This window comes from Vanellus vanellus (assembly GCF_965231255.1).
Source record: "Vanellus vanellus genome assembly, chromosome: 4".
NCBI lineage: Eukaryota > Metazoa > Chordata > Aves > Charadriiformes > Charadriidae > Vanellus > Vanellus vanellus.
Genome location: NC_138909.1, coordinates 70,386,339 through 70,399,105, shown reverse-complemented (window position 1 = coordinate 70,399,105; position 12,767 = coordinate 70,386,339). Strand labels below are relative to the sequence as shown.

At 35.5% G+C, this 12,767-nt stretch overlaps 1 protein-coding gene across 1 annotated transcript in view; it reads left to right on the top strand.

Moving 5' to 3' along the window:
• ATP8A1 (ATPase phospholipid transporting 8A1) overlaps nt 1-12,767 on the top strand; it is a gene marked incomplete at both ends in the record, with an annotated part of 39,334 nt that overhangs the window by 3,401 nt on the left and 23,166 nt on the right. Inside the window, 3 exons of the mRNA XM_082483101.1 lie at nt 5,075-5,247; nt 10,911-11,094; nt 11,193-11,303. Of these exons, the coding sequence (XP_082339227.1) occupies nt 5,075-5,247; nt 10,911-11,094; nt 11,193-11,303 (468 nt within the window). The remainder of the gene's footprint in view (nt 1-5,074; nt 5,248-10,910; nt 11,095-11,192; nt 11,304-12,767) is intronic.

The following is a 12,767-nucleotide window of genomic DNA, read 5'->3' as shown; positions in this document are numbered from 1 at the left end:
TTTTGCTGCTTAAAATATCGAGGCATCATGATGGAGGTGCTCTGAAAAATAACTTGGAGTATCTATTTGTCTGGACAACCACAGAAAATTCTGCTAAAACCACGGTTGAGGGGGAGCATGTGTTCCTGTTTATTTGTTTTGGGGGGTTGTTTTTTGTTTGTGTTTATAATCTTCTCAGTTAATTTTAGTATTGCATACTTGGAAGACCATATGGTCTTTGTGACAAAACATTACTGAATAATTAGAAACTTAGTCTACAGCTTCCAAAACCACAGTGTAGCTTATACACAAATGAACTTCAGAATGATGAGCAAACAAATTCCGTGTAGTGAAATGATTCCGTCCATGCAGGCACAAAGCCAGGAGCTTTGCATGCTTGTAGTAGCACCTAGCAGTGCCCAAACAAACCAATCCTAACTTCCTTTCTAATGCTGTTTCTTACAGAATACTTAGTATCTGCCAAAAAGTAACTGTCATTGTGCGGTTAAACCTCTGAAATTGTAATCAGATGTTGCAGTACAAGTAAGGGTTAAAACTACTGACTTGCAAGTATATATGCTTTGTAGAGAAGAGATTCTTTAGATAAGGTAGGAATGCAACATTAAGTGAAAAATCCCATGAGGGAAAGAACTTAAGCCCTTTTACCTCCCTCTAAGGGAGCCTTAAATGAACTTAGAAGTGGAAGAATTTCCTCAGCGGGAAAACTCACTGTCCAGAAGCTTCAGGAGGAAACCCTGAAATGAAGTTTACCTTACTCTATATTGTGGTCAGGTTGCTCAATATAGGATTTAGGGAGAGAAAGTGAAAAGAAAGTATAAGAATTGCTCAGAGTGTCTTAACTGAAGGATTCCATGGTAGCATGAAACAGAAGGCTACAGCGTGAATTAAAATAGTTACTACTTTTTTTAAATAAGTACATATTTAAATCCTATGACCCATTTAGAATAACACATTTTCAACATTAGTATGAATTTAATCATTATGACTATATTTCAAATATAAATTGTTTTAAGCAACATGTCTTTGCTGGTAAGATTTATAATAAAATCCTAAGCACAGGACAAGCAGAAGCTGTTGATTAACATCTGGAACCAGAGTCTGTTGATATAGTGAGCAACTTCTGACACAAGTAGCCTGTGATATTAATGAAAAGAGGCAATTTTCTATTCTTAGTTCAGTTCATTGGATAGCTTTTGAAAGATTGCGATCATTGTTTGTTGAAAAAACAGGAAAGGTTTTTGGTTTGAGCCCTTAACTTTACTTTTGAGTTTTTCACTCTTCAACCAGTCTCCGAGTAAAAATTAACCAGTGGAATTGAGAACTTCTGTCCTGTATTTAGGTTATGTACACAGACTGCTGGATTTCAGAATTGCTGCAATACTTAATAGATTTGAAGTGCAAAAGGTTGACTACTTTGTATACTTCTTCATATGTAATGAAATAAAGTGGGGTGGTTTTATTTAACCACTGAAAGGAGTCCAATAAAAACTCATTAAACAAGGATTTCACATTAACCACTTCCAGTGTGGTAATTCAAAAGTTGAATAAATATATATTAAGCAATATATTTTAAAAATAAATGTATATAAATATAGTTTAAGAATAAAAGATAGTGTCTGATATGGTAACTGCACTGTGCTCCCTATTTCAAACTGAAGTGTCTAGATTGCGTAGAGATGGAGAGATCCTTTCCTTACATGCACAAAGTACATTCAGAATATGTGCAGGTGCAGATATTGTATGGCAGCTGAAATTGCATATGCAAACCGGTCGCTTGCAAATCTGTCTGTGGTGATAACATTGTGTTTTTTCAGGAGCAGATACATGTAGTAATCAAGTATTTTGAGGGCAAGAGGCAGTTCAAAAAATAATGATAAACTAGCTCTATGCCAGTATTTTAACAAGAGACTCCATTTAAAGTTTTCTGCCTCATTTGATGGTGCGTGTTTCACTGTTTGATTATTGTATACCTTGTGTCCTACCTTTTGCTTGCCTGGTGTGGTTGGAATCAGATGTCAGTCTCCACTAGTATGACTGGTTGAGTCAAAAACGGTCTTCAAAATTCTGATGGAGGAGTGGAGCGGGTCTCAGGAGATGGAGAGAGGGGTGGGCTGCTGTGATTGCCGAACTTTGAGTCAGTGCAGCTGCAAAGGTGGATGCCATTCCTCTATCCTTTCTGCATACCAACAACAGCTGGCAAGAGACTGTAATACTTAGTTGGAATATTTTCTGTTAAGGAATATGGCTGAAACTTTGGCTTTTGAGCACCATAGATCCACCTCTCGTACTGGGACTCTTTCCTTTACCTTGCAGGGGAACTGTGCTCCATGGGAGCTGCTGAACAATGCAGTTCCCTCAGCACAGGAGGAACTGAGCAGCAATGAAACCTTGAAGAAAAAAATCCAGTGTAGTGGGACCTGTGTATTTAGGATCTTAGAAAAGAGTTGGTCTGTAGCAGTCCTCTCCTCCTTGGCACTGCAAGGTATAGGTATAGGCTCTTGGCTGCATAAAGATGTTAGTGGTAGGTAGGTAGGTTGGTTTCTCTTGGTCTGCATACACTTCACAGTACTGAAAAGAGTGGCAGTAAGTGGATACTTCTTGCCCTTGCTGTTGCAATAACAGTACAAGATCTGTTGCATACCAGGGGCTTCTTCTAAAAAGGAGCTAGCTCAGCTCTAATCCTTTTAGGGACAGGCAGAGTCCCCTGTCCCTAAGACATGTAAAACAGATTTAACAAAACAAATACTTCCTCAGTTTGGTCATTATTATGACCTTAGCATGCAAGACAGAGGAAGTCAGAGTAAAAAAATAAAAAAAAAAAAATTTGCTTAGACTGTGTCCCAGCTCTGTGAACTGAGTTTACAAAGAATATGCTGAAATAAAACATCCTCTTTTGTATGAACCAATACCCTTATTTATGGAATTAAAAGAAAAATACCCTAACACCTAACCCCCTGCCCAGTTGACTGGGATAGAACCGGAAGGACTTCCAGGAAGCATTTACATATCTCTCTTTTTTTGCAACATTACTTGTTTTGAGGCTCCACCCCCGTAAACATTTGCTTAGCTTCACAACCAAAATGTAGTTTTGTTAGTAAGTTCTTAAAGTTGTGTATAAGAATACTGGATTTTGCTTTGCCTTCATATTAACTTCATGGACTGCTAAATTTTGGTATAGTACTGTTAATCATAGACAGAAATCATAAAGAACATAGCTTTATTCTTTTAATTGTGAACTGAATTAATAATAATAGAAAATAGTTTGCCATTCACTTTCACTGGGAAATATTTAATGGAAATGCTGTAGAAGCGAATAAGGGATGTTCTGATACTGCTCTTAATTTAAGGCATTGGATTTCAGCATAGAACTACATGTAAGCCCACAAAGGAATTTTAAATATGACATTTTTACAGTTAGGGTAAGTGTTTTGTATTGTCTCGGGGGGGGGGGAGGGGTGTTGTTTTAATATGTAGCGTGCCTGGAGCTACCTGATGGCATGCCTCTCTGTGATAAAATTTAAGGTGAATTTAAACGGAAGAGTTTATACTGCAGGTATGAGAAGAAACAATAGATGAGAGGAATATGAAGTTTCAGGCTCTTGTATTGCTGAAATTTAGTCAGAAGCTAAATAGTCCACGGATACTTCCTTTACGTTGCAATATTTCTTAACCAGCAAAAATGCTATGGAAAATAGTTACAGAAGTTATTGTCACTTTAAAGGCTTTGTAACATGTAACTTTAAATAGTGGCACATTGTTTCCTTTGCAGTTTCGGGGGGGGGGGGGCAGGAAACCTGAAGTGCAGAATTCCCCAACAGCCTAATCTCCTTTTAGATAAATCAATGAATCTTTAGAAGGCCAGTGGAAACAAAGTAGGCAAAAATACATGGACAACAGTGGAAGCGGGCAGAGTGAGTTGGGTGGCAAAGGCAAAGCAGTATCTTTAATTGCATTCCAGGGGGCTTGAGGTCTGTAATTGTCAGTGGTTTTGTTTTTACGAGGTTTTAAGATTTGTAATTGCTTATTGGTGTTTTATTTTTAGGTGGTTACACCAAATTTTATTTACGTGTGTGCCTGACATCACTGAGGTAGCACAATTATTTCGTTGTTAAACTTGTAGAAAAATAGAGGAACATTGTTGTCATAGGATCTTACTATTTTCCAAATTCAGTGTTTTATAAGCAGAAGTTTTGTTTTCATCTTCTTTTCTCCTCTAAAACCCTTCTTACTTCTGGGCTGTGAAGTGGGAAACAATAGAAGAGTATGTCTTAGCTCTTTGAAGGCCATTCAAAAAGAAAGAAACGCAACAAGCAGGTTTTTTCTCTTTGACGATACTTTATGGTAGAGCTGTACTGGAACTAACTAGGTATTAGTGACCTTCTCAAAGCAGGCTGTGAGGTCCTGCTGCATAAATACAGGTGAATGTATTGTCTACTGAATGTAGTATGAAGTTCTTGGTACTGAATCACAGAATACTGACTTGTGTAGGTGTGATTCAAACTGTTCTTAGCAACTGAAAAATACAAAATATGATCCTTTATATAACATGTAGTTGATGGGGGCTTGTCTTTAAAATATAAATTTAATATGATGGCTAAAATTATCATTTTTAATGCATGTACTTACATGATGAGTTATCTCTATTTCTTTTACTTTTTTCCTAAACATTTAGGACCTTTTATATAATAGTGAACAGAACTTGTTTCTTCTGGTGTCTATATATGGGAATTTTCTTTTGCATAGGTATAGAGAAAACTTATGTAATATCTTTTCGCAAACATTTAGGCAAGTGTGTTTGCTGTTCAAAGAGCATTAAAAGTTCCACCGCAACTTACACACTTTTTTTTTTGGCAGAGCATGAGAGCAATCCTACACACCATTTATACTGTGGTTTCTAATAGTACAGCTGTTGGAAATACTTTTTTCATTTGGTACTGTCTATTTGATAGCATAATCAACAGGTAATTTCCTCAAAAAAAGGAAATGTCAGTGTTTCTGATCATACTGAAAAAAAAAATTTGGACTTAAGAATATAGGAATTAGAAATAATGGACACAATTTTTTTGTACAACAGGGAACAAGAGAGACGCTTAGCCATCATTGCAGTACTCTTGGTGATGCTTTAAGGAAGGAAAATGATTTTGCTCTCATCATTGATGGTAAATCTCTGAAGTATGCTTTGACATTTGGAGTGAGACAATATTTTCTGGATTTGGCTTTGTCATGTAAAGCTGTTATTTGTTGCAGGTAAGGTTTACATTATTTTTGCTCTGCAGCATTTTTATTGACGTATAAAAATTAAAAAAACTTCTTTTATTTCAGAGAAAATACATGCACCCGTGTTGTCCAACCATGAAATATATCTATTAAAAAAACTTAGTAGCTGAAGTTATGAAATACAGTCATTCAAGCAAAATGTTTCTGTAGAGCAGTCTGCTACAGAGTGTACCTGTCAAAGTCATTCAGGTTGCATATACCTAGGAAAATAATTTGTTATCCATCAAGGGTCGTCTCAGCAAGATTGAGACACTGATCTTAACCTTAAATTGGTACTACAGTTAACTGCAGGTTTTAGCACATCTGGATTCTTACGTAGAGCTTCCTCCACAGGCAAGATTTTATATCTCTGCTTTTTCTGTAAGCCATGGCTTACATTGCGTAAGAAGTGCACAGAAATGTTAAAGGTACTATTCTGAGTGATTTTTATTTCCTGAAGCTGATGAAAACACCTTTTTTTATTATTGATTGTTTTAGGGTTCTTCTGATTGTTTTAGGGTTCTTTTATACAATCAGATATTTAAACATCAGTTATTAGAGCTGTAAGCTTACCATAGCAAGAGAACTTTCTCCAGATCAAAGAAAATTAAATATCTGCATTCTTCAAATATACACAATATGAAAGCAGTTTGGCTTGCCTTTTAATATTTCCAGATTTATATTAAGGAAGGAATAGGTAGGACTATATAAGTGGTAAGTTATGTGTTTTGGGGCCTTCTTGCATTTTTGTGGATTTAAACACAAAAACTGCAAGCATCTAGTGAGCAGTACATCACCTTTTCTACATTTGAATGATTGAACGAAAAGGGAAGTTGGCTGCTTGGTAGCTAGATAAACAAGAACTGCTCCTGTTGATGTTTAAAGAACTTGGCCTAGGCCAAGTGATTAATCTGTCAAAAAGCGGAAGCAAGGACTTTCCTTTACAAGATCATTGGCAACACAGGTAGGATATCTGTATTAGAAATGTGATCAGACACTCCAGAACTGTGGAAATCACTGTTATTTCTGTCAGTGTCTGAGGTAACTATTACAAGGATAGCCGGTTAATATCTGGGAGTATTTTTCACTATTCTGACCCTTGTAGTAGAATAGAAAAAGCTATTTCCTATATTAAAACAGGAAAAGTTAACGCAGAAACAAGGTATTCAAGGTCTTCTAGAGGCCTTGCAGCTTGCCGTTTCTCAGTATGCAACAGCGTCACAAATTCAAGTTCTCACAATTAATCTAGTACTGAAATTTTTAGGGTTGTCTGTGTATTCAAGTCTAGTTCCCTATTTAAATAGGATGCTATGTCTGATTATAATTGAAATATTGCATTAGAAAAATATCTGTGAAAAAGGAGGTCAGCCTGGATTTTGTACAAGAACAAAATAATTCCTAGAGTTCAGCATCACTTCTTACTAAGTTCAAATCTTCTTTCAAGAAATAATACAAGCATACTGCCTACTACTTCATTATTGCCTATCCCGTTATCTACCTGAAGGTAGAGACATGGTCTTGTACAAATGTGAAAACTGTTGTAAATGTGCTTTAATAGATTGTCTGCTTTTGGTTCATAAGATCAATAAATGGAAGGTTCTTGTGTTCAGGTAAAGAGTTTAATAATGTTTCACTAAGATAAAGCAGATTCATCTGAAGAATCAGTGTTCCAAATTGAGCTATTTTTCTGCCTTGCAAAAGGACAGGGAAAAGCAAATGAGGTTATAATATCCAAATAAACACCTGGTTTGTAGTCCTTCAGTCCTTTCCGTCAAGTGATATGTTATGCCACCAAGTGGATTTTTTTATTACTTTTTTTTTATAGTTTAGCTTTGTAGCCATGCTCCAGCATGAAACGCTCTGAATTTCAAACTAAGGTCTTACTGTCTTTTAAACTGAGATCTTACACTGATCCACAGTTTATACTGCGTATAAAGCTTTCTAATGGCAGTAGTCTTTCTGACAGGCAAATTGGAGCTTTGTGCTTGTTCTGCTAGTTCCAGTTTTGCTCAGTATAGTAAGTAACAAGCAGGAGATGCACGTAGAACTGCTCTTTCAAAATTATGTTTCTGTTTCTTCTTTCCTTGATTTGAAAACACATTCTGTGCCTTTTAAAGAGACAATATTTCTGTTTCTGTTGAACTGTAGGACCAGTGAACATACTCCACACGTATAGCTGTCTTTTATTGGTAGCATTTTTGTGATGAAACAATGAAAAGTGCAAAATGAAAGTTTCTGTTCTGTTAGCATTCTGTCTGCCATTTCTATGTTTCCATAATGTGCTTAGGTCAGCTGGTTTCAGTACATGTCTAGGTATATGCTCTGTGGTTGTTTAAAAATTGGCTGCAGGTTTAAAACTAAAATATTTGCTTGTAACACTCACTGCTTTAGAATGTGCTTTTTTAATATCACATGCTTCTCAAGAGTCAGAATTCTGTCCAGAAAAAAAGTTTCTGGTAATGCTCCATCATTACTAGCAAAAAATCCATTTCCTTGTTTGTGAGCTTGAAAATGAAAAAAATTTTAAATGGTAATTTTTAATCAACGTAAATCACTTAAACGTATTGTCCTGACTAAATGAAAATGTAGGCCTCTCTTCCTTCCACATAGAGGCAGTAAACATTTTAAGCACTCCTTGGTTTTAAAAGTACAAATTACGTCACTTTCTTTGAATTTTTCAGACTGTATTCACTTGTTCAGAAGCATTTGTTACCTATGGATCTTACAAAGACTAGCAACAACAAAGATGAAAGTGACAAATATTCAGTAGACACTTCACTTCAAAAATCTATGTGTGTTATTAATTCCAAGCAGATGTTTGGCTTAAAGACTTTGATGAACTGAATTCCAACTCTGTATTGGCTTCAGAGTAATGTGTGCAAGAAGAATGTTAAATGGATTATTCTGTAGTAAAAATGTACAGCTAAGAGTGAACAAAATGAACAGAAGAGATTTTTTTTTTATTGGTTTTATCATTAATTTGATCCACTGGACAATGGGAGTAAATGCCATCTTCCAACTGCCACTGTAACATTGTCTGAAAAGGAAATAAGCCACTGTTCCTGGAAAGTTAAAAAGATGAAAAAGAAGCTCTCAGGTCAGGAGTCTTCTATGGAAGCTGGCTGTAGTGAGACTTGGTACAATACTCATCAGCAGAGTTCAAATAAAACATGTAACAAAAGATCATAGAAATGTGTTTTGGTACACTTGGACCATAGAATTCTTCTGAAGGGCTATTGCTCAGAAGCTTTCACCCCAAGTTCACCACAAGGCTGTACTCATCCCAAGTACCTTTCTCAAAAGCTTGATGGCACGTGTTGCACAGGCTGCTGAATAAAGTAACTAGATAGCTACCTTCAATCCGAAGGCTGTATAATTTTTCATTCCTTTGGTTTTTTCCTTTTGCAAAATTCTGCAATTGAATTCTTTGCAACCTTTCTCTGATTTATTGTACTTAAAGCTTAAGAAATTTTACTTAATTAGCACAGAATAGGTATTGGGGTTTTTATTCAGGGGATAAGGTGTTACCCACAGGTGAACTGTGAGAAGATGTCCTTTGGCATATAGAGAGAAGAACTAGAAGAGCTACAAAGATGTTACTGAATGCATTGGGAGTTACAATATTATATGTGAGCAAAGATGAGCTTAGACACAGTGTACCCTGTGTCTATTAATAACATTGTCTCAGTGTTAAGCACTATTGTCTAGAGAAGAGAGGCAGCCACCATTAGCATACCCCTGTGCTGGGAACTCAGTAACCTATCTGGTGTTGAGGCTTAGTCTATTTGTTGAAATGCCTTTTTTTTTTTTTTTTTTTCCTTCCTCTAAACTTATAAAGTAGACAAAATAAAAGTATAGTGGTATTTGCTAGAAGAAAAATGGAAAATACTTTCTTTTTTTGTTTATAAATGATCTATGGAGCTCATATTATTTCTTCATTACTTCTTCTGTGACACTGAAATTGGATCAAGAATAAGTCTGTTCTGTAGTAAAATGAGTACCTTGGTGATAGGAACAGAAGTCATAAACTGGTATCATTCAAAGGGTGGTGGAGAGTGAAGTTACGTCATTATGATGAGTGTGCCTCAAGCATACATAAGATATCATTCTACAAAAGACAAGGGGGCTTGTAGTTGAAACAAATAATTTAACAAATATGCTTCAGCTGTGATATTAAGGAATTTATAGAAGAGATAGTGTACTTTAATTTCAGAAGTTGCATATCTGGCTATAAAATAATATGCAGGAAGACATGATAATGTCAAATATTTTTTTAATAATTTCTATTTTAAAATTTGATGTTTTAAAACAGATGTCCCTAGTATTCTTGGTAAGTTCTCCTCCTCCACCAGGAATAGTTTGGGATCCTCTTTCAGCTCTTAAGTAGTCTCGGTTCTTGCGTAAGAGAAATGCTGTGTAAGTTTTGACTAGTAAGAATTATGATTGATAGTGTAATTTACTATTTTAGACAAAACTTAATTCTTCATTAATATTATATGAATAAATACGTGTTTCAGGATGTAAAAAAAAAAAAACATGTCTAGAAAACCTTGGGTTTCTCCTACAGTTTTAAGCTACATTTTAGATTAATCACTATCAACCTTGGATAGCTAAAAACTTAAATAGTCTTCATTTTAGTGGGAAAGTGCTTTCCTTCCATAGGAAACTAGTGTTGGTTTGATGAAATTTGCATTTCTAAAGGACATATTCATCAAAATTTCTCAATGGCTGTTTCTATTTTTGCCCTTGTCACTTATCATGGAATCATAGAATAAGAGGTTGGAAGGGACCTCAAGGGTCATCTGGTCCAACCTTTCTTGGGAAAAGCACAGTCTAGACAAGATGGCCCAGCACTCTGTCCAGCCTAATTTTAAGTGTCCAATATTGGGGGGCTTATTCCAATGGCTGATTTTTCTCACTGTGAAAAATTTTCCTCTTGTGTCCAGTCGGGATCTCCCCAAGAGTAACTTGTACCCTTTGCCCCTCATCTTTTCCCTATGACTCCTTGTGAAAAGGGAGTCTACATCTTCTTTGTAGCCACCCTGCAAAGTCACCTGTAGTCACCTTCAGAGCTGGATGCAGTACTCCAGGTTGGGTCTCAGCAGAGCAGAGTAGAGGGGCAGGATCACCTCCCTCGACCTGCTGGCCACGCTGCTTTTGATGCAGCCCAGGATGCAGTTGCTTCCTCTCATTTAGCCGTTGTAGGCTATGTTAAGAATGTGGTAGTCCACTTTGTTCCTGTTTGCACTGACATTTGTGTCTTAAATATCTTGTTGTTTGTATATAAAATACATATTTAAACAGAGAGGAAAATAGAAAGCATAACAACAGAATATGCCCAAATCTGTAATTGTAAGTTAATACTGGCAGCAGCAATGTTCTGGTGTTTCTTCCATTGCTGTGTTTTAATGGCTCATTGCTGTTTGATCTACATTGTCTCCAGTCCTGTTAAGATCTTTCTTCAACAAATTGAACGTTTCTATGAATTTTGCTAGAAATGTGGTTTTAGCATACAGCCTGAAGGGCAGTAAGAACATCGTGTCACTGATCAGAATGCTAGCTGGCCTGGTTTTATTACCTTTTCACAGTATGTTTTGAAAGTCCATTCATTTGAAAGTCCTGTATTAAACCTTTCTCTTTCTGTTACCCCGTAGGGTATCGCCACTTCAAAAATCTGAAGTTGTAGAAATGGTTAAAAAACAAGTAAAGGTAGTAACTCTAGCAATTGGTGATGGAGCAAATGATGTTAGTATGATACAAACAGCACATGTTGGTGTTGGTATTAGTGGGAATGAAGGTCTACAGGCTGCTAATTCTTCAGACTACTCAATTGCTCAGGTAAATATTACACTGTAAAATACTATATATAGTGGTTTAATATCAGATTAATATTGGTGTGTGCATGTTCTGATTGTATGTTTGTTTGGTTTTTGCAGTTCAAGTATTTGAAGAACTTGTTGTTGGTTCACGGAGCCTGGAATTATAACAGAGTAGCTAAATGCATCTTGTATTGTTTCTACAAGAATATAGTCCTTTATATTATCGAGGTAATTTTACAGTACAGCTAATGTTACTTCTGGAAAGTAAAAATGTTATTTTGAGCTTTTGATTATTATATAAGATTTTAAAGAAGCATTTAAACTGTCAATAAACACTTACTAGTACTGAATCTTGCTTTTTAATAAACCAATTAATATTAGAGGGATTTTTTTATTTTAAAAGACCCAATTGTCTTACATACTAAATATTAATACTGAATTTTGTGTTGTATAAAACTGCTAGCTTATTAAAATTCTGTGTCTATAACATCATTACAGTATTTAAAGAATGCAGTTACAAGTAGCCTTAAATATGCCAAGAGGTGTATGTGCTTAAGCTCTTTGAACTGGTGTCAGCAACTGTCTGGTTTGCAATCTGAAGCCCTTTTTCAGGTCACTGTGGAGCTGCATGGCTGGGCTGTTGCTGTTCAGAACAGTACTTAGGGTTTTTACATGTAGGTTAGTTACACTATTGCATACCTCTCACTGGTTGATGAGGTAACAATGCCTCCTTAGGCTCCAGTTCATAGTCAGGGATGCTTTCCTGAAAGTAGCTGATCAAGTTTTGTCACCTGGGATTTTAAGGAGGTGAAAAATACAGTAACATGAGATAATTGTGTTGTAATAAATGTACGTTTATTGGTAAGTATAGTTAAGACAGCATGTATAGCTATAGGCTTCGTGACCTTCATGACCACATGGCAACCTTAAAAGTTTGAACATCTTTTTAAATGGATTTTTAAATGTTTGCTCCCCTTCATTTACCGTTCCTTTTTTCTTTCAACAGCTGCGTGCTTTCTTCTAACCAAATACATATCCATTAATTACATTCATAATTGATTCAAACTTTATATTCACAACGTTACTTTGGGTTAAAAATGTGGAAATAAAAATTAATTTCTTGCAAAGCTTGATCACAGAATAAGCTTTATAGGTCAGTTTTCTGTATTTTTATGGTAATAGGGTTAACAGTTATTCTTAAAGCTTTCTTAGTTTTTTGAATATATTTTCAAATTAATATCTTAAACTTGCACAGTATGTGTCTGGTTTTTACTGCAAGAAAATGCCTTATTTTTGTTAGACCTGATATAAACATTAGGTTAATATTTCCAATTTTGGTATTTATGTATGTGATCTTAACACTGTTGCAATGTTTGAAAATAATTTAAAAATCTTTTTATGTGTAAGTGTTGTAGCCAAAAAGTGTATTTTTCTTAGCATATTTTTTACATTTTTAAGTTTTCCTTTTTTCCTCGTTATTGTGTTATTAACATAAATAGTCTAGTGGTAGCAAGCTTGTAACCTGTTTAGAAAAACATAAAGTAGAAAGCCATAGAAAAAGCAAATCCATTAAAGATCCTTTTTTGCTTTAGAAGTGATGGCAGACTTTAGTTCCTGCATTTCAAAAGCTGAATATCTGATTAAATGATCAGACTTCCAGAAGTACTGACTAGCAGTAGCTTTTGAAGTATT